Genomic DNA, 23,025 nt, shown 5'->3' on the forward strand with positions numbered 1-23,025 from the left:
AAAACACACTGTGTGTATTCTTGAGGTCTATCAAACAGTCCTAGTGCATTTCCTTCCTCATAGTATTTGTGCACAATCATGTTGACTAGCTTGCAGTATTCCTCTACCCTGCCTTTGCTGGCACATTGCTGGCACCTTGGCATGTTGCCGCCACCTGTTGATCAGAGGAATAGTGGGACACCATTGGTTAGGCTGTGTATTTTGTCACCCATGTGCATTGGGACAAAATGGGGACAAAAAAAAAAAACAGTTAACAGAGGTCTAAAACTCCACAGGGAACCTATGACAAGCAGCAGCCTGTTGGTCTTTGAGAAATTACAAACCCTCATAAATTCACCATATTTCAAATTCTAGTGGAGATCCAAAATTTCTTGAATTTTTTCCCTGTTAGATGAGTTTTTCCTTATCTGCTGGGTGGTGTATGCTGTACAGAGTGTAAAGCTCCCTGAGGCAGACTGAGATTTGTGACATTGAGTTGTATAAATAAAATTAACTTGACTACCAAATATGGCAGGCTGAATTTAATGAAATATGTCAAAAAAAAACACACGAAGGAGATGAATGTAATAATCTCATGTGATGGAATTAAGCAGGAATAAGAATCAGTCAGTTCAGTCTTGGGTTTGATTATTTCATAGTACTAGTTATAGAACGAAGACATTAAGAAGAAGCCTTGAAGGTCCAGTGTGTAGGATATAGGGGGATATATTGACAGAAATGGAAAATAATATTTAAAACTATGTTGTCATTAGTGTATAATCACCTGAAACTAAGAATTGTTGATTTTTTGTTACCCTAGAATGAGTTGTTTATATCTTCACAGGGAGTGGGGTCTCTTCTGCCATGCTGTTTCTACAGTAGCCCAGAACAGACAAAACAACCACTAGCTCTAGAAAGGGCCATTTGCGTTTTTACGTCCGCCACTGTAGTTCTCCTAAATGCTTGGCACACAGTAGTTTCAGTTGGTTGCAATCTGCAACCTCACCACTAGATGGCACTAAATCCTACACACTAGACCTTTAAAGTCTTGGAATATAAACTTCTCCACAAATGAAGAATGTCTTGCAGATAATTTTGAGAGTTGATTATGGGCCTAGATAAATGTCTGCTGTAATAGTGGTCAAGCTAACTCACACTAATGCCGCATTCACATGGAATCAGGCAGACAGCAGGCGGCAGACAGGAGACATCTGCTGGACGGAACGTGAGAAATAAACAAGTGGTCCGACGTAACGGCACGACGGCAAAATGAGACACACGTGACTCGTGACACATGATTGTTGCTTTGGCGATGTTATGGCCAGATAGCTCGCTAAGCTAATAAAGCAATTCATAACGTTATGTTTCATATTACATACCTGGTATTCCACTCAGCTCTGCGCTAATCGTGTCCCATATGTACGCCTTCTTGGAAGCATCACAGTAGGCTTTTAAAGTTTGGTCATATAATTCTGGGTGCTGCTGCACCAAAAGCACTAGCTTTTCGTTGTCGAGTTCAGCCATGTTTTCTTTTCTGTTTTGGAACTACGTCACATCCGGTTGAACGGTAAAAGTTAAAATATTTTAACTTTGGACGGCATTGCCGTCTACCGTTGCCGTGGACGGTATTCTCTGCCGACCTAGCCCAGGTTTTACCGTCCTTCTCTCGTCCACAAACATGACATCCGGTTTGCCGTCTGCCGTTTGCCTGATTCCATGTTAATGCAGCATAACTCACAGCCACTAGCCCAGAGAAATTTTATCCCTCTTAAACACTTTAATTAATAAATTGGGTGCACAATCCTGAGAGCAAAATGCCAGAGTGGAGTGAATGACAGTACAAACAGCTACAGCTACTCTCCAGCTATAGTAGTTCACCAAGTGGCCCTGCAACTTTGTCTCCAGGTTCCAGCACTGTTTGTTGTTGGATGAATTTCGCTGTTCCACTTGAACTGGAGTGAGCAGGTTTAAACTACTTTATAAAATTATAGGTTTGAAAGTTAAAAAAAACAAAAATATTTAAAATCTCATGTAAAACTCAACTAATAGAAACTGAGCCTGACTGCCTCTTGTATAGACATTAAAGCTTTCCTCTCATACCCTCTGCCTTAGAAACAGACTTGTGGTTAACTACTTGACAGCTTTTTGCTTCGATGTAGTCGAAGCCATTTGACTAATTATTGCGGCTTGTGCTTTGTGGACTGAACCAAGTAGAGGGAGACGGGGGTTTCACAAACTAAGATGGAAGAAATGATAGAAAGTCAGTTGTTGCGATGGTTACGAGATTCTAACCAGCAGGCGGACATGAAATAAGAGAAAAAGAGAGTAAGAAACAGAGGAGGAAATACAAGCAAGATCTAATGATCTTGTTTCTCTGGGGAAAAGGGTGAAGAATAGAAAGACAGAGACAGAGTGAAAATTAATCTCCTTTGAGAAGTTTGCAAGCTAAAAGCAAATGATGTAGGATGGCGTCAAATGGGGACAGAAAAGTTGATGGAAAACCAGATTAAGAACAGAGAGACAGAGACAGAACAGAGGTTGAAGTCTTTCTTTTTTTTTCTTGTGAGATGAGTTTGGTTGGTTCCTGTTTTCAGTAGCCTAACTGATGCTTCTGAAACAGATCAGTTCCTATTTGACTCACTCACAACCACAAGACACACAAGTGCTGGCGCTTCTAAACTTCTGAGGGCCTTTACTGACATAACACACTCATTCACCCACACTCCCAACCTTAACTATCGCAACTGCATGCCTTACCCAAACTTAAACATCTCACCTAAGCCTTAACTGTAAAACCAAGTCTGAATCCTTCAATAACTTGACAACATGTCATCAAACTCAATGTCTAAAACTCAAACTGGTCCTCACTAAGATAGAAGTACCCACACAGACACGCAAAGCTTTTCTTAGTTGACAGCTGGGCTGCTCATACCACCACTGAGTCATCTTGTTCCTGGGCTGGCCTTATTTAAAATGCCACCTTATGATGACAGACTGATCTATATGCACACGGCATTTTTTTTTTGTTACAAAATCTTCAAGAGATCTTTGGTGTACCCATTTTTATAAAGTTAACTAAGTTTTTTCAGCTTCTCTCTATAGGGTCATATCAGATTATAGATATAGTATATGTATAAGACATATTTTTTTCTGATATCTCTAGTGGTATCAAAACATGCATACAATTTACCTTTATGAGCACAGATCAAAATATCCTCCACTGAGTCTAGCTAATGTTTCTGCCACTACCCGAATATAACGGGGCAGAGGGAAATTTCCTTTTTTGTGCTCAAAGACTGTGTCTGACATCACTTCCCATATCCTCAATGATTTGTATGATATGTAAAAAAAAAAAAAAAAAAAAAAAAAAAAGTAGTGCCCCTGCAGGTTGGGGTAGGTTTAGTCTGAGTGGGCGGAAGTTCGCTGCATAGATCAGCCTCTCATTGGGCAGAACGAGCCACCCGCTGAAGTCCCGCCCTACCACCTCCGGTTGCAGTTTTCAACACGTCCTTTATTAACTTTTGCGGTGTTTGATCTTGCGGGGATGTAGCCATTTTTCTGCCATGGTTCGTGTCCTGTAGGCGATATTTTTGTGGGCGTGTTACACCAAAACCTGTTTCCCCCCGGCAATATTTTTGCAAGCGCACCGTTGCTGTGGCACCGCTCAGAACGATTGTGATTGGTTGAAAGAAATACAAGCAGCCGGGGCATTTTTCTCCGATCTTAAAGTGAGAGTCGGTGCAGTCAGACCTTTATTTTCTTGAGAAAGGTCTTGTGAGCGAGACTAGGGTAGGTTTAGGAAAGGCATCTTTGTTGGGCGACATCACGTTACGTATTTCACGTCAAGTTAAGTAGGGAAAGTAAAGTTACGTAGGTTAGGTTTAGAAAAATAATCATGGTTGGACGTTGTCACATTACATACTTAACATTAAGATACGTAGGTTAGATTAAGAAAATTATCATGGCTGGGTGTCATCATGTTAAGTTTAGGAAAGTAAAGTTATGTAGGCTAGGTTTATGAAAACAATCATGGTTGGATATCGTTGTGTTAGGTACTTAACATAAACGTTCGTAGGTTAGGTTTAGGAAACTAAAGTTATGGAGGTTAGGTTTGGGTAAAAAAAACATGGTGAAGATGTACCTTAGAAAGCTTTTACAATTACGTGGGTCATAAATGAATTACTGGCTGAAGACTGCGTGGGTTTTATAAGAATTCTGATGCATTACTTTTCGTAGGTATAAGTACAAACCTGATTCACCATCCCCCACATAATAGCCACTCAGTGGTTTAGCATTTGTTTGTTATTACAAATCAAAAATGTTAAAATGCTATGGAGACTACCCTTTTTTAAATCAATGTTGTATTATTATATTATATTATATTATTATATTATATAATGTTGTAGGGCAATGTGCACACAAATAAAATGAATATGTTGTGTAAGACAAAGTGCGTTTAGACACAGCCAGATCATCTAAAAGACAATCCTCTGTTGAGGAAAAACACACATATATATACAGATCTCCCCGTGTCCATTGGGAACATCTTTCCATCAAAAATACTGCAAGCTGTCCACAGTTTTTCTAAATAGGTGGGACTTTTTAATGTTGCACCACAAACTAAATTTCCAGCCACCTTCATTGCCTGGCAGCAGGAGTTGTCCAAGGGAAATTTTTATCTGGCATGATTGTGTACCATGGCAACTAGAAGTGAAACTATCTGCATGGCTAAACATCAAGAAAGACAAGTGTTTATTTGTGTGTGTATCTGTGATATGCATGAACTAACACAAAACAGTCCCAACCCTAAACTTACTCAGAAAGTCACACCATTTTATCGGTGCTGGGTAAAGAGACACATACTCATCTCTGTAACCTTCCTGGTTGTTACCCATGGTGCTGAACAGATCTGGCTACTGTACCTCAGCTATTGTGTAATGCACCTTTCCTGGGCCCCCTCATCTCTACCGTAGTCTCAAACAATGCATGCTTGAGCTGCTAATCCAATTAGGCTGTTTGTCTGTACACCCTTCAGAGCCAACGCCTTTTCTGATCTGATAAGATATAACCCGATGTTTCTAAAAAGAGCTTTAACTACTGAAAATCCCCCTGACTTGTTGCTCAGCTGATGCTGATGATGATGCCTGAATCATGCATCAATAATAGCTGTGATTATGAATGGACTGCAGCATTTAGATTCCACTTTTCAAACACTCCTACTTGTGTGGGGATGTGAAAGCACTCAGATCTTTAATATTTGTAGGTCATGAGGTCCACTTAGCCGTTCCCGCTGCTTTTCACCCCATCTCTCATCAGTGGATGGAGTTTTAACTGACAAACAAGGCAAACAGCAAGCAAACGAGCAGCTAAGATTATTTTGTCAAAAAGGTTTTCCAAGTCTAGAATGAGCTTTGATGCTTGGTTTATGTAGTCTTTGACTTTAAAACCAAATGCTCTGTTTCAACAAAGAAACTTCAACAGAAAAATAACACAATACAGAAATCTCTCATGTGATATGTCCTGTATCGTTCTAACTCTGTCAGTTAATTGAGGCTGATTGGAAAAACGGGTTTCGGGATCTTTAAATGCTGGTGGTGATGAACTACAGGAGGGACTGTGATTGTGGGTAATGAGCAAAGACTGTTTAAAATAATGGACGTAGCTACAGAGACATCACCCATTGGTTCGTGGACTCCTGTTCTGAAGCCTTGAGTTTGGCATTTCGGCCAGTGCCATCTTGGATTTTTGGAACCAGAAATAACCATATTTGGACCAGAGGGTGGAGTTGTGAAGAAGTGAGGGGTGGATCTGGCTCAGACTGCAGCAACACCTCATAAACAGCCTGTGAACATGTTTATTTCTACTGTAAAGTTGGTCACTTTAACATGGGGGTCTAAGGGGACTGACTCACTCTTGGTGCTGGCCTCAAGTGGCCATTCAAGGAACTGCAGTTTTTGTCACTTCTGTGTTGCCTTCCATTTTTTAGCGCCGGAGGTTGCCTCTTATGAGCTGATAAGTTCCTTATTAATTGGGCGCAGTCTTGCCAAGACATGCCTGCTTATAGCTTGTATGTGAGCAAAAGTGTGATCATCCTTAAAGGCAAACCACAGATTGAACATTTAGGCCTGGAGCAGCAGATCACTTGGTTTCATAACAGGCTCTTTCTCGCTTTGCAACATCTGTTTAATTTTAAAAAAAAAGAAAAGAAATCAGAAGAAACTCGTCGAAACTTCTCACCTTCTCACAGATTCATCCAGAATGCTATGTGCTCCGTGTGTCAGTGCCTTGGTGAAGACAGGCCACGAGTTCTGGTGTTATTGTTGAACTACTGAGAGCAGAACTCTGGAACAAAATAAGAACAGGGCCAGTTTGTACTTGTTTGATCACCTCCTGCATGCAGCCATGCTATTTCATCACTGTGGAAGTTCAGACAAGCTGCTAACTGCGATCCAAAAATGAACATGTTACAGGATGTAATGTTTCAATATCCATTAAAAAATGTGGCATAAAGCGAATACTGTGTAGAATAAAGTTGTGATACTGTACATGTGATGATTGTAAGATCAGTCTATTAGCTCACCCATCCCTCATCCTCTTCCTCCTCTATGATATTACTGTGTCCTAAATCCATGCTACACACTAAATCCAACTATGGTTTGAATTCACACTGATGATATACAGTGGTGCAGTTGTCTCACAGTGCAATGCTAAATTAAAATATAGGAGCTACAATCTTTGGAAATACAGTTTGCTCTCCCTGTGTGACGTTTTATTGGCATCACAAAGTTGCAGAGTGAATGATATAAGTGTGCTGACTTTGTGTACTAATTCTAAGAAAAGGATACTATGAAAATGAAGGGATTGTACTTTCTCTCTGCTGTTGTCAGTGTGTCGTATGGGCTCAGGACAAAGCTTACATCTCCTAATAAATACCTGCCTGTTATCAGTCTTTCTCTCACTGTCTTCGTCTCTTTTAGCCTGAAACATTGATATTGCCTGTTCATAATGTCTCACTGTATGTGTTTTTACTTGTGTGATCTAGAGCGGTGGGAAAAACATGTCTTCTCATCAGCTACACAACCAATGCCTTCCCCGGGGAGTACATTCCTACAGTGTGAGTATGACGCAAAAAGACACATACTCTCTCTCTCTCTCTCTCTCTCTGAAGGTACATAAAAAAACATACAAAAGAATCAACTATATCAAATAGCACCTTTCACAAAAGTTACTAGGTATTTTACATAGAAACTATGGATGCCCTGATTGTTAACTTCTAGGCCGATACTGATACAGATGTTTAAAATAACTTTTGGCCAATCGCCAGTATCAATGTGTTTTAGTTGTTGTCGTTTATTCTGTGGTTGTACCATGGTCTTGGTAAATACTGGATCCTGATCGGCTGAATGGGGTCCGTTAAAAACTGTTAATGGACACCTACTAAGTAGCTGCGGTTAAACAGTCTGTTCACTGCCTTAAATGAATCTAATATGAGTTAGGGACGCAGCCAAATCCTCTGTTTACAATTGATTTACAACACTGAGTGTCGCCTTCAGTGCTTCATCCTCTGAACACCACAGGTAGTTATGTCCAAATGAAGCTTCATGAACCACCAGTTGTATTGACTGAACCCACTAGATGGCGCTCTTGGTGTAATGAAAAAGGCTCAAGGGATGGTAATGCAGTTTGGTTTTAACTAGCAATGGCCAAATAACGCTTCATGAACCATTTCCTTTATTTTTTGGGTCCACTCTGGCACTCTTTGTTCAGCAAAGGGTGGACACCAAACTGCATCGCCATCCCTTGAGCCTTTTTCATTACACCAAGTGCATCATCTAGCGTGTTCTGCAAATACAACTGGTGGTTCATGAAGCTTCATTTGGATATCACTAACAGGAGGGAGACTGTAACACACACCGCAGGTACTACACTGCCCCTCTGAACATAATCATTTCACATCCCATCCACTATTCAACTTGATACTTCAGGCTGCAGTCGACAGTAACATTACATGTGGTCAGAGGTGGGTAGTAACTAGTTACATTTACTCAGTTACATTTACTTGAGTAACTTTTTGGATAAATTGTACTTTTCAGAGTAGTTTTAATGCAAAATACTTTTTACTTTTACTTGAGTTATATTGTTTTAAAGCAACAATAGTCTTACTTGAGTACAATATTTGGCTACTCTATCCACCTCTGAGTACATAATTACATATATAATTACATATATATATATATATATATATANCTCAAGTAATTATTTGGATGACTACTTTTTACTTTTACTTGAGTAATATTGTTCTGAAGTATCAGTACTCTTACTTGAGTACAATATTTGGCTACTCTACCCACCTCTGCACGTGGTGCATCATTTGTGAAAATCTTGTTATTAATTGGGGGATGCAGTGTTATTGACTCTGAATCTTGCTAGCATAATGTTAGCTTCCTGGCTAATAGCTGGTACCAAAGTGTTCTATGAAAGGAACTAGAAATATCTCCCGCTGCCAGGTCTACATTTCCATCGCATAAGTACCTTAAGGGGTGGTAATGATTGTTCCAGGTGTCAGGTAAACTCCCAAGTCATAGCTTGTCAAAAACTTTTGAGTTTGACTGCAAAAAGTATAAAAATAGAAATGAATGTTCTTACTTCTTATTTCTTTGGTAAGTGACCAAACGCTCAAACAATGCGCGTGGGACCATTCATGCCTCCACGTTGGCACCAAAACTGATAATGGAGACTTCATCATTCCTTACTTGTTGTTATTTATTCCCCTTCTGTGCAAGGGAAATAAAGAAATCTTCATTACAATAAAACAACTGAGTTGCTTTAAAGTCATTCAATCCTGCATAACACAACCGTCGAATGAGCACACATTCAGTCATACACAATGAAACAACCTTTTAATTACCTTCGTTCACATGAAAAACATTTATTATCAACTTCAAAAGCCTTTTTACTACATATAATACATCATAATTCCCTCTCTAAAATCTATTTTATGTCGCTATGAAAACATCAAGGGATTTATTCTTCAAATGAATAGATTTATTCAAGTTTCTCACCAAAAACTACATTTTAAATTACATTCGAACACATCATCAGAACCTATTACATTTGCTGAAAAGTAATTTTTACTGATAAGAGCTTGAATGCATCATAATGTAACTCAATGCAACCTCCATCAGCAGTTACTTCCGGCCATTGGCTGCAAACAGCTAATTTTAACTAACTCTTCTCCTGCTGATTTCAACATGGATTTGTTGCTTACAATGTAGCACCAGAGAAACAATCGGTTGTGTCCCCATGACGCATCCATAGTGAGTTTACTGTGTTCTTTAACCCTGACGACTTCTCAGGGTTAAAGAACACAAGCATTTTTTTTTATTGTCCCTGGGACAATGGGACATTGTTAGTCTCGAGACCTGCTTTTTAGCCTGCACAAAATTGATGCAACACAACAGAAACATATCGGCCACTGCCAGAGGGGACTGCCATATTATTTGCAGATAGGCCAGTGGCAGTGAACAAGGCGAATACTGGACGATATTAATGATTGGCTGATAAACCTTTACAATATTCTAGGACTACAAATGCAACCAGGAGACAAGTAAAGTCAGGTAATACATGTGAGAGAAAATGTATAAATGTGACACAATAATGTCTTTAGCCTTTAATCAGGATTTAGGCCCATGAAGTGCTCTAAAACTAACCAGTGAAGTGAGGTAAGAACACGAGTGATATCATATCTCTCGATCTCTTAAACCAGGGATGTCTGAACCTTTTTGAATGGGGGCCAGATTAGATCTCTCTTTTTCTCTCTGCTTCTCCCTTTATGTAGGTTATTAAAAAAAACAAAACACTTGCTATCAACTTTGCGCCTCTTTGTCGTGGCCATCTCTGTTACCTAGCAGGAAATGTCTGCTGTTGGGTAACTCTTTGTGTGCTTGTTTATCATCTGTTTATGAAAACAAACTAGTTCCGCTTGCACAGTTCCTTCTTGATGCATGTCTACAAAATGTATAAAAGTCCTGCACCATGAGGTTAACAGAAAAAAGCATATTGATGTTGTTTGTTTGAGCAATATTGTGCAGGGGACCACGCTGTATATTTTGAACGATAAGCAACGGGCCATTTAAAATTGGTCTGCAGGCCACAACTGGCCGCACTTGGCCGCATCTTTTTTTTTTTTACCTTTTTTTTTACATTTTCATTAATGCACTCATTGTTTTTTAGTACTGAAACTATCTGGTAATTGTGCTTGTCTCTGTAGCAACATGTGCACATGCAGGAGGCCCAGAGGAAAGTGTATGACTGTGACTGACAAAGCTGACAAATTAGTCTGTAGTGTGTCTATATGACCACATGAGGGCAGTGTTGCTTACATATTACTGTCTATAACACTAGCCATTACCATAAACACACAGTAATATATTGTGCATTTTAATGGCAGGCAAACACAGCAAGGGAATCCAAATCCTTCCAGTCTAAGGACCAGTCTAGTGCTCATTAACTGGGCAGGTTTAATGAGCTACTTACTGTACTAAGCAACACATTTTTCTCATATCTCTAATGCTGTAAAAACAAAGGCATGCTTATTATCATGAAAGCTGTATTGAAATGAACTCCTTTATTTCCTGTAAGCTTCTCCTGTCAGATGTCTAATTATGCAATGCTTCCTTGTTGTGATGGCATTTCTGTGGCATTTATAAATCAAATGATTGATTGTTTAAATAATCTATTAAAGGACAGACCAGCTCAGTGACTGATTGATTGATGCTGTGCTCCCCACAGATTTGACAACTACTCAGCTAATGTGATGGTGGACAGCAAGCCAGTCAATCTGGGACTCTGGGATACAGCTGGACAGGAAGACTATGACAGGCTCCGCCCACTGTCCTACCCACAGACGGTACATCTTCACACACACACGCACACACAAAGAGCACACAGTCGTGTTTCCATCACTTCAGAGAACATTACATTGACTTCATTTCCTGGGGACTAACCCTAACCCTATCAACTACTTGCCACACCCCCAACCTCCAGGGTTTCACCCTAAATTGTATTGATTTATGTCGTGGGGACTTGCATTTTGTCCCTAAAAGGAAAGCGAGTCCCCACAACATGAGTAATACATGTCCACACACTTGCACGGTTCATTAGTAAAGATAACATCTACTTTGTCTCCCGCTGTGAAACCCATGAGATTTGAGATTGTGGCTTCCAGATCCATTTACAACCTGCACAAGCTACATTAATTTGACAGGCAAAATAGGTGGGGGAAAAAAGATGATGTCACAAGTCGAGTTTCCATCCAAATGTAACTGAAATGTTGGAACAAGAAAATACAATTATGCACGTTTCCATTCCACTACTGTTATTGGGAGGTGGTTCATCAGAATAAGAAGTAGATGGGCTTATTTTCCAGTCAGGTGCCACTGCAGAAGAAGACAGTGCAATGAAATGATGTAATTAAACGAGCACCAGTCATATAATGAAAGTAAAATTGCGTCATCATTTATTAGCTAAATCTTTTTCCATTGTACTTTGTCGCATCCATCCTTTTTTTGATACACCAACTTTTCCACCTCCCCAAAGCTAAACATTTTTTGTGTGATATCTCCAGATTTGTATGAATTTGTGGCATTTGCACTCCGTCCAAACAAACAAGACAAAGATAAAAAAGGAGTGGGCAGAAGTCTTCTTTTAACTCAATTTATTATTTCAACAAATTCCTGAATTTATTCGCAGTATACAACTTTCCCCAGTCTATTGACCACCCAATTAAATAAAGGTCACCAATTAAATACAGTTCTGTGATTAATATCAGAAAGAAAAAATCTACGTAGAAATTCCTAGAAATAATGTTTATCTTATAATGTGGGACTTAATTGGCAATTAAGTACATTTATTAAATATAAAAGAAAAACAGAACACACACTGTATACACCTACATAAGGATAGTGTGACTAGCTTTGGCCAAAATGACTGCTATATTTAGTTGTATTGAGGGTGTTATTTGGATTAAGATGTTCCTTTTTTTTGAGACCAAATAAGCAAAATTTAATTTGAATTTGAATAAATTAAAGCTGTTTTTGTGCCAGAAAAGAAACTGTTTTTTTTCTGGTTTGTTTGTTTTTTTACATTGGCTTCAAGCATTTCTCTGAACAGAGCTCCCTCTTTCAAAACACTTGACACAGTCAGCACAACAGCAGTTCCATTGCTTCGACACAAAATACACCCACTGACTACATCTTTCAAAATTCATGAACTGTTTCTGACTCAAACTCAACCACCAACAAAATCACAGCTGATTTCCACTTTAGCAGAGCACCCACTGGGTGATTAAACTTTTCAATCTAAGGCCATGTCTACACTGCAAAAGGGCAGATATGTGGACTGCGTTTTTCTCAGTAAAAACGGACCAAGTCAGACACAGAAGAATTCTTTTCCTAGTGGAGGTGGATTGTTAATGACCACCCGCTAGGTCATGATTAGATGTCCCCCTTGAACACAGTGATTGCTGGATGTCAGGACATACCTGCAGAAGATTGCCAGGGATGAATCAGACATGCAAGAAGACAGAGTTGACTAGCACTGATAGATAGATAGAAGATAATTCCTCTATGGGGGTGCGGACCCTTAATGGTTTCTCTCTGTGTCTGGCTGGGTTCACGTTTGTTGAGACAACCTCATTCCAAAGTTTTGCCCTCCTACAGTGCATACATGGCATCAAACTGAAAAGCTTTACCAGCTGTGGTTGGTGGTTGATTTATTTTATTTTATTTACGTGTAGCAAATTGCAATCTAATTTAAGATAAACTCTCAGACTGAAACTAAGATTTTTTGGTCAAATTACCAGAACTTTTGGACCCATTTTAAATCAAGCATCAACTACTTGTTCAACAACATAACACACAGTTAAGGCAGAGCAAGTCTCTCCACAATAGAAAAAGGCTCATAATGTCCTTTGCAATAAAATGAGTCAAGCATTTATCATTCCCCATAGGTAGCCTACGGAGAAACATAAATATTTTACCATGAACTATATAAATTTGCAGTAGACATGTAGTCAGAGTCCCAGTGGGGTCAAATCAATCCTCTAATCTACTCTCTCTCATCTCATTGTCTGTCTAGGATGTTTTCCTGATCTGTTTCTCCCTGGTGAGCCCAGCGTCCTATGAGAACGTCAGAGCTAAGGTGAGTCTCCAATCTGTGGTACATTATAGGTCCATTTCCACTGCAGGAACTTCGGGGTAATTTTACGGGGCCGGGGCCGTTGGTGCGTGTCTCCACCGCAGGAACCACCCCTGAAGGACAGAGTTACAGAACGTTTACAGGGGCTAAACAAGTCCCTGCCTCGGAGTAGGCACTCAGAACGGCTCCGAAAAACTCCTGGGTGGGGCTTGGGGTTTACTTGGTGCTGATTGGATATACTCAAGGCGGGGATGTGTCGTCAACAGAAAGCGACAAAATAGCCAGCATTTTTAAAACTCAGCAGACGAGGGTTAGTTTGTTCATAGCTTCCACCGCCATGTAAACGAAGAGACACGCCAGAAACCCAGCAACCACCTCAGCTCCTTCCATGTTGATTATCGTCTTTCTTATGTCTGCTTTCTTCTTCTTACTTCTGCTTCGTACTTCTGCTTCTTCTTCTTTGTTGTTGTTCTTCTTTGTTTGTTTCTTTGCCGCGTCGCCCCGGTCAATCGCGCAACGATTACGTCACATCCAGAGCCCGGTAACTTTACAGGAACCTTCCTCCTACTCCGCCCTCTCAGTGGAGACACGGCGGTTGAGAGGGCCGAGCGAGAGGACGTTCCTGTAAAGTTCCTGCCCCCCAGATAGTACCAGGAACTTCTTCAGTGGAAACGGGCCTTATTATTTAGACCTTTTTATATGTCACCTGAAAAAACAGTCACCCACTTTAAATATATACTTTTACTTTAGGGAATCAAGCAGTCCTAAAATAAACAAAAGTGGTTATACAGTATATAAATAAAAGAAAAACAATCTTGTCGCTGCCTCTTCTGCTACACTTGCTGAATTATATGTTTGGGAAGTGATTTGCATGTGTATGCAAGGCCTAAAACAAAAAAGAATGGAGGAGCAATTAACCATAATTAGTAGGTGAAACAGCAGACTTTACAGAGCAGGCTCAGCTCTCAACTGCGCTCTTGTAAGACAATAACAAAACAAAGATTTTTGATAACAAAAGACAGAATGACAGTGACACAGGGGGGATTTAAGTCGGGAGTGTTTGACATTTTGTCTGACAGATAATTGGATTCTGGGCTCTCGCAGATCATTAAAATAATCAAATTTAAGGAGGCAACTCCATCAAACAACAGTGATGTAAAGAGGAGTGTGTCATAAGCCAATATGTGCGGTGGCCCTGAGAGCTTAACACACTGCAAATTAAGAACACACGTGCAAATAGACACCACACAAACGAATGAGCAAACATCTTAACCACCTGACGATATATGCACAGCATTTTCATAAGCCACAAACCATGGCAACAGCAAACATATCCCAGCCGAACACATCAATCCCAAGTGTCCCCTTGAAACAGTTTCCGTTATGCTTGGAGCTTCTTGCAGCATGTTTCTCTATTTGCGGCAAGAAGGTCCAAACATAACAGAAACGGTTTCAAGGGGACACTAAAGATTGATGCGCACAGCTGGGACACGTTTGTTGTTGCCATGGTTTGTGGCTCATGAAATTGAAGTGAGCTATCCATCAGTGGTGTTGGAAAATGAGAGTATTTTTGCCTTAATTTTGTGATCTTATGATTCCAATATTATTGCAGATATCTAATGCTAACCTAGTGTTAGCCTTTTGCTTATAATAATAATAAGCAAATAATTATTATATCATAGTAATTAGAGAAAAACAGCACAAACGTACAAAAAACAGCACATCTTCAAGTTGAAGAAGCTGGAACCAATGAATGTCTGGTATTTCCTTCACTGAATACATGGCGTAAATGTGCCAATCAATTAATCAACTACTCATTTCAGTTCTAGATTTAAATCTCCATCCATCCCTCTGTCCATATTCTATCCCTGCTTATTTCTATTCAGGGTCATGTAGGTTAAATCATTCAACCCCTTTAACCTCGACACACTGAAAGGAACACCAGAATGTATTTGCAGCATTGTGAGATTAAAAGCCTTTATGCACGGCATTCTCATCTAAAGTGCTTTCTCGGTTATATAGTAGTTTCATACGCTCTCCATTTCCTGTTCCTCGATGACACAAGGACAAGTGCCGCAGCAAAAGGGGAGTCTCTCTCAAAGCCACTCACTGCCTCCCAACCATATAAATATCCTATAAGAACATCAACACAATATAACAAATGAAATAACATCATGAATATTGATTAGATCCGTTTGAATACGAATCACCTATGCCTTGCTCTTCATTTTGAATTCCATGTGAGTCACCATAGTAACAAGGGACTGGAGTGGTGCCATGAAAGTGGTTCCCACTAGATTAGTTGGTATGTAGGGAAATTAAAGAGGAAGAGTGCCTGGTGGTAAAAGCAGGAATTCTATAAAGTGAAACTTCAGAAGCAGAAAGACGGCTTTGGTTATAATTTTACACTCAGAAAATAGGCTGTATTTGGCCAAACGTACAAATGATTACTGCATTACCAGTGTGTGAATAAGATAATGAGATTTAAATGTATTTCCCACATGTATGATCATGACAGACACACGGAGACTAAATGTTTTGGCTGGCATTGTTTGCACTATACAAACATCATTTAGTCATTTCTGAGATATACTGTATGGCTAATTCTTTGCAGGATGAACTTTTTATGATTCTGGACCTTTTAGACTCTTCCTGCCTTCAAACTAACCTTTTCCTCCCTTCACATTCCTTCCTTCATTTGAATTTGAATTTTAGAAGAGAGTAGTGATACTTAACTTACGGCGACAAAGTGCCGAGTGGCCCACCAACCATTTCTATTTCATAATGGAAATAAACCTTTTTGTATTTTAAATTTAAATAATATGCCGGAGTTCATAAAAAGCATCAAAACAGGGTTTAATTTAAATCAAAAAGTCCGACAGGCTAAGCCCCAAATGTCCTCCAATCCTAGAAATGTGCCCCTGGCCTCCTGCCCTTTGCAAAACTGACCCTCAGGCAAAGCAGGTTGAATATCCTTTGTGCAGAGGTGGATAACTATTGACAGCAAGGCACCTGTGCAGCTAAATGTCAAGCAAATCAAAGCATAATGACATGGTGGAGTATAGATTGTCTGGCCCCCTGTTCACTCACTGTCCATCCATCACCAATCAGATAGCATTCACTCTGTGCTACATTACAAGACTCAATCATCTGGACAGAAAGGTCAGAAAGATTGCTGTAGGCAGCGCAGGGCCCACCTTTGAGCCTGTGATCATGAAGAAGCAGAGAGTGCAGCAGGTAACCCGCTTAAAATATCTGGGAACAAATCACTGACAATAAACTTATCCAACAAAGCAAGGCAGCGGCTCTGTCTCCTCAGGAAATTGAGGAGTTTCATTGCCAGCAAACACACTCTGTAATATTTTCATTATATTCTATAATACCTATGTCTTCTGGTAAGGAAACCAATCACCTGGACACAGATACAAGCTGACCCAAGGGGTTAACCAGGCCATTGAGATAACTGGAAATAAACAATTGCAACTCCAGAACCTGTACAACCAGCCTACAATCACAAAGGTAACCCAGAGACAGACAAGTCATTCAAGACAAGTCCAAGTTTTAAGTCATTCAAGAAAAGTCACAGTCACAGTACAATCTAAAGTCTTTCAGAGCAAGTCTCAAAACTCAAGTAAGACAAGTCAAAGTCAAGTCCTAACTCAACTGATATAGGTCCGACACAAGTCATAAAGCATTCAAGACAAGTCAAAGTCTAAGGTCCTTTGGAGCAAGCTTCAAGTCAAATCTTAAGTCAAACAAGACAGTTAACTCTGAAAGCTTTTAAGCAAATTTAGTGTCAGGTCAACTGAAACACATCCAAATCAAGTCTCAAGTTCTTCTGGGTCACTGCAAATTGCAATGGACCTTTATTAGAATGGAATTTTTACAGATCAAACCTTGAAACTTGAATTGTTTTGCTTCCGCATCTCAAGTCAAGTACACTCGTTAAGGAGTCATTTTTCAAGTAAGACAAGTCCTCTTTTCTTTTACTTAACTCCTAACCTAAAAGTCTAAGGCTCTAGTATATGTTAAGTGGACCTGCTGAAAAGAACAGGCCAAGTTCAGGGAATACTCACTTGAAAGTCAAGTTTAAAAAACAATACAAGACAATTTCCTTATTGGCTGCAACCAAGATAGAATTTACTGTGGCAGAATTTAATTTAAATTTGTTTTACTGAGACCTCAAAAGAAAAGTAAGCTGCTGAATGAGGAGGAGATTCAACGAGTCCATGAATCTGTATTACACAGAGGTTTAGAATTTCAGACATACACAGTAAAACATTTAAAAAAGAGTGGCTAAAAGAAACAGCAGTACAACCCATCAGGTAATATCCATAATCCCCATGTCAACGGGTTGGCCTGTGAGCAGACTCTCTCACTAAGCAGGTTGGATGTGCCAATCAAAAACTACAACCGTCACTGTGTGCGCTAACAGAATCTTATTTCTAACTTAATTATTTTAGCAGATAGCATCTCTCATTTCCTCACTGAGGAAAACGAAGAGAGAGACAGGGAGAAGTCGGGAAAAGGAGATACGAGGTGAGGAGGAAAAAGCAAACTTGAGATCAGAGGGAAAGGCTTGAAGAAAAGAAGGGAAACTAGTGGGGACCTGGCTGAGAGATAGAGCAAACGCTATAATTTTGAGAGAAATTGTAAGAGGAGAGTGGAGGCAGCTGGGAGAGGTCTGAAAATGAAAACCTCAATCATGTTGTGAAATTATTTGCAAGTTCAGGCTGAAACTTGGATTTCATACCTTCAGCATGTCATTTGCATTTTAAGACTTATTTCACGAGAATTTAAGGAACCAGGCTGACTCCTTCACCCAGCTTTTTGTACCTTTTGGCTTCCAACCTTCTTGTCTCCCTTCACCTCCTGTCGTTTTCTTCATCTCCGACACTTACCTCCATTTTGTGTCTTCTTCTTTCTCTCTTCTCTTTTTGTTTGCCTTTACCTCTGTCCAGTGGTACCCCGAAGTTCGCCACCACTGCCCCTCCACACCCATCATCCTGGTGGGCACCAAGCTGGATCTGAGGGACGAGAAGGATACCATTGAGAAGCTGAAGGAAAAGAAGCTGGCACCAATCACCTACCCTCAGGGTCTCGCTCTGGCCAAGGAGATAGGTGAGTAATACTCACAGGGTCCTCTCAGGTCTAGTGTGACAGAACTGTGTAGCCTCCTTGGCTGATGAAACAAAGCAGTCCCTATCGCTCAGTAAGTGATAAGATAAATGAAAATGTAGTCAGTGTATCAAGGCCCAGACACACCCAACGGACATCAAAGACCCAGGTGTGATGAAGGCCAACAGTTGCATCGTCTCATGTCACCTGTGTCTCAGTCAAAAAGTTGCACTTGAACACACCACAAAGGCTATAACCAATGGCCAGCGAGCACTTATGTTCTGCACCTGCGTGAAAGTAAAAAACCCTCCATACCAGAAGGCAGCGGTAGTCTGGATTTGCCATTCAAAATGGAAACAGGAAGACCGACGATGGATTCAAGATGCTAGTTAGCCAGTTAGCACATTAACCGCACAATCCCATGTTGAAAGGACAAATTACTGTGTACCAATAACACAATTACACACTGGTTCTGCTAAACTGCTCAGTGGCTAAAAAAAAAAATAGTACCTACTATAACAATTTTGTTCCGATCTCACACCCTCTTGACTTTAGCTGTTTGATTCCTCATGTTTGTTTCTAATTTAATTTACTGACCGTCTCCATCGTCTCCGACACTGATTCAACACACTGACTTGGCCACTAATAAGCCGACAACTGCCGACTAGTGCCAACTGCCAACAGTGCGGGACAGACCGAAAAGACTGGGGCGACGTACGCTCACTGACAGCCCAACATTGACCAACAGTCAACTGCCTGCTTGGTGTGTCAGGGACTTATAGTTAACCTATGATGTGCTGCCTGCGATTACTGCCCTAACTGAGGTAGTATATTGAATTCACTGACAGTAAAATCATGAACAGTTGTCTCCATTATAATTAGCTGCCGTGACATCAGCCTTGAGAGAAAAATAAAACCTCTAGCCTTTCTGACCAGCTTCCATGGATACATTTGTGATTGCAGTTGCTAATTTTCCATCAAATTAATTTTTTTAAAGCTGCATCAATCAACATTTTTATATTACCAATGGATTAAATGGCTATGTTATGTGAAAGTGGTTGCTTGTAGTGACAAACCCACAAAGAATGCCGTGTTCTTCAGCTCTGTGGGGCGTTTTAGTGTCTTTTAGCTCACTATTTTGGTTTTCTCGCCCACAACTTTACTGTTTTAGTTCATGGCTCTCATTAAACTTGTTTCCTGTTGTAACAGGCAAATGCTGCTATTCAAAAAGCTCTGATAAGCCTAGTTTGCCAAGGACTGAACAAACAAACAAGATCATGGAGCATTTAGGCAGGCACCTTACTTGAGTCACCACGTAGCCGGCCTGAATGCATTTCAGATGCATCATCTTGTATCCATGGAGCTTGCCATATGTGCCCAACTGATTCTGGAGAAACACTGCAATGTCCAGCAGATCTGAATGGGCTTTTCGTCTGAACAACCGCAAAGTCTTAAAGTGCCTGCGTAAAGTCGACAAACTAATGATAACACCATCTATATGACTTAAAGACAAGAGTATCTCCCAGTGTCTCAAACCCAAAACAAAGTAAAACTGGATTAAACTAAACAAGCGGGTCATGTTTGCTTCCATTATATCGAGCTCTCAAGAAAGGAATGAAAGTGTCTGTTGTTCTATTGCTCTCTTAACTCAGAAAAAAATACTCAGAAAAACAGAAAGAAATTACCACGAAAAACAGAAAAATAAAAAAATTACTCCGAAAAACAGAAAAAATTACTCAACAAAACAAATTTATGTTATTTGTCAAGTGAATGCAATACGCTTCCGTATTATTCAATAGCGGAAGTATGTGGCATACAGTCGATCAACTTTAAGAGTCAAATGACGAACTTAACACATCATTTGATTCATGTTATGGGAACATGCACTGAGAAAGCTTAACAACAAGCTAATACCTGTTATCTCTGAGTGGGGGCTGTAGGGTTTGTCGAGCCAGCTAAGGCAAAGAAAGCCTGGCGCTGTCGAACTAGCTTTGTGGTACAGCCCTGTGGGAGTTGGTGAAGACCTAAGAAGAGCATAAAGGCTGAATCATAACTAGAACCCCCTCCATGGATCATATCACTCCTGTTCTTCAGCGACTTCATTAGGTTTAGGTTACCTGCCCTGGTGATGACTTTATGATGATGATTTTATACCTTTTTTCTAGTCATTTTATCAATTTTTATTGTATATTACAGAATCTATGGATATATTGCTGCTTGTTTTGTTTTTTGTTTTTTTCACGTAAGGTGTCCTTGAGTGTTCTGAAAGGCACTTATAAATAAAATGCAGTAATATTATCATTAAAGTAAAATAAATACTCTGAGTAGCAATATTAGAAATGATTGAGAAATTTAGCCATTAGATCCCCAGCTGACATGTTCCTTATGTTTCAGTGGCTTTAACATTACTGTATTTCAACATGCAGGTTATATAGGATTACCAGTCTTTCTTGAAAAGTATGGTTAAAAAATGCAGTTTACATATGCTGGATACGTACATGGCATTACATAATGCTGCTTGTTTACTTCAGCCTACTTAACACACTTATTCTTTATGTTTCAAAGTGTAGTTTTATCAATGTGTGTTTTTCTGTGTCCTTGTTTATATGTTTAGACGCAGTGAAGTACCTGGAGTGCTCAGCCTTGACCCAGCGCGGTCTGAAGACTGTGTTTGATGAGGCCATCCGGGCCGTGCTCTGCCCCCAGCCCACCAAAGTCAAGAAGAAGCCCTGCTCACTGCTGTAAATGGTAAGACTGAAGCAAACACAGAGGGAGAGAGGGAGAGTGGTCAGTGAAGAAAGGAATCTATGATGTAGTGAACAAGTGAGGGAGAGTAAGAGGGGTCAGGATGATTCATTCATTTGTGTGCTTTTCCTGGATCGTAACTCTGAACACATCCTACACAACTTGTGAGGAATCTTGATCGCGTACTGGGCAGTGAGAACTGGCTGATCACTGATAGATGATTCAAAGGCTTCTTCTTCACCGAACATACAGTTTCACACACTTGACAAAGAGAATAAGAAAACTAGCCAAAGAGAATCAACTGAAAAAATATGGTAGTTTTTACACAAAGAGACACACTAAAGACAATTAGAAAAACATGATAATGCATGCACAGAGAATATGGCTAGGTTGTTTCTTCTGAAACGATTTACCTAATGTCACATTTGGTATGGAAAAAAAAAAAAATCCTATCACAGTACTCGGGTAATTATTTCCCACCCTTCAGGGCAGATTTCCAATTTGCCAGGAGGAGGACAGACACATAATGCAGTGAGCTAGAAAATACAGCAGTAATATGACTGACAATGATCCAAGCCTTTTCTCTGCAGGAGATACATTAGCAACTGAAAAACACAAAGTCCAAGAAAAAGAGAAGTTAATTTTTTTTATTATTATAATTATTGTAGAACTGAAAGCATCCCGCTGGCATTTCAATATGCCAAGGTACAAAGAGAATTTGGAGACATGTGACAGAGAAATTATTTTTTACAAAATTGCATGTGGACTAATGAGTCACTTCTTTGCTGAGAGAACGAATCCTTTATGTTCTTAACACTGAAGCAGGATTACATTTTCTCAGACATCCTACACGCATTGCCATTTCAACCTGTGTGTGTGTTTTAATCAAGTTGTGACACATTCATGTGGTCATCATTGTCTTCAATTCTTGCAGGACCAGGAAGAGGAAAAGGAGAGATTCAGACTGATGACCTGAGGTTGAAGAAGATTTTAAAGTTCTGTTTATGTTTCCAGTAGAAAACTACAACTAGATTTCCACTGGTTAAAAAACAATGCTTGTGCAGTTATAACAAAATGGTAGCAAACCTTTGTACAGCTTACTTAGAGACTGATTTTTAAAGTGCATTATAAAAACTGCACTAAATTTCCTCTGTAAAATACACCAGTTTATCAGAAGAAATCACTATATGTGGATGCAACAGACTGCCCCAGTTGACACACTATAGACTCACCCTGTTAGCTTAAATGTACTGTAAGACCAGGAGCAGAATGTACCAAATTCCTGCACACCAGACCACACCTCACTGCTCTCAGGTGTCTTGTGCAGCTTCAAATAATGATAATATTTCTTACTGAGTGCAAAGATGCAATAAGATCGCTTCATAATGTCTTACAAGTGTTGTATTTAGAGTGACAAACAACGACAAAACATGTAGTTTTTGTATGAGCAGGGAGCAGAACAATGTTGTATTTGAATAAAGGTTATTAACAAATGTGTTATTTGTTGTGATATTAAAATAAAAGACATTTTATCAAGTAAAACATCAGCAGAGAGAATATTATTTCTTCAGAGTTGACATGACTATTTTAACTTTGGTAAAACGCATGGCTGATTACTACATAGTCTGTACAGCTTCCTGCAGGATCAGACACGCACCATCATCTACAGGATCCGGGCAATAAAATAAAAGAGCTCTGTGAGGAGGGTCTGTCTAAGGTAACACTGATATATCCGACTGCTTTCTACCAGCTGCTATAGGTATCATCTGTCTTACTTTGCTTCCCCAGAGGGCAAGACATCAGGACAGTGATATCAATTTGATTTATTTGTTTGCGTTGATTAACAGAGGCTAACTGATTAATAGTGTTGTGGGAGAGAGGTTATACTCATCACCCCGCCAGGTGGGAAACATTGCTCATTATTTGTCTAAGTGTATGTGAGTGTGTCATTGTGTGTTGGTGAGGGAACAAATAATCCTGTGTAGC

General features: G+C 39.8%; 1 protein-coding gene across 2 annotated transcripts in view; it reads left to right on the plus strand.

Annotated features, from left to right (window-relative positions):
- The window catches only part of rac2 (Rac family small GTPase 2), a 24,834-nt gene extending 2,253 nt beyond the window's left edge, over positions 1–22,581 (plus strand). Inside the window, exons 2-7 of one of the 2 annotated variants that reach the window (XM_050044640.1) lie at positions 7,022–7,093; positions 10,771–10,888; positions 13,117–13,179; positions 18,138–18,297; positions 20,909–21,042; positions 21,974–22,581. In XM_050044640.1, the coding sequence (XP_049900597.1) occupies positions 7,022–7,093; positions 10,771–10,888; positions 13,117–13,179; positions 18,138–18,297; positions 20,909–21,039 (544 nt within the window). In that variant the 3' untranslated portion in view covers positions 21,040–21,042; positions 21,974–22,581. Of the gene's footprint in view, positions 1–7,021; positions 7,094–10,770; positions 10,889–13,116; positions 13,180–18,137; positions 18,302–20,908; positions 21,043–21,973 lie in introns of those variants that run through there. The other variant, XM_050044641.1, reaches the window with a different exon arrangement.
- The last annotated feature ends 444 nt before the right edge of the window (positions 22,582–23,025 follow it).

This window comes from Epinephelus moara, chromosome 5 (assembly GCF_006386435.1).
Source record: "Epinephelus moara isolate mb chromosome 5, YSFRI_EMoa_1.0, whole genome shotgun sequence".
In the NCBI taxonomy this organism is placed as follows: domain Eukaryota; kingdom Metazoa; phylum Chordata; class Actinopteri; order Perciformes; family Serranidae; genus Epinephelus; species Epinephelus moara.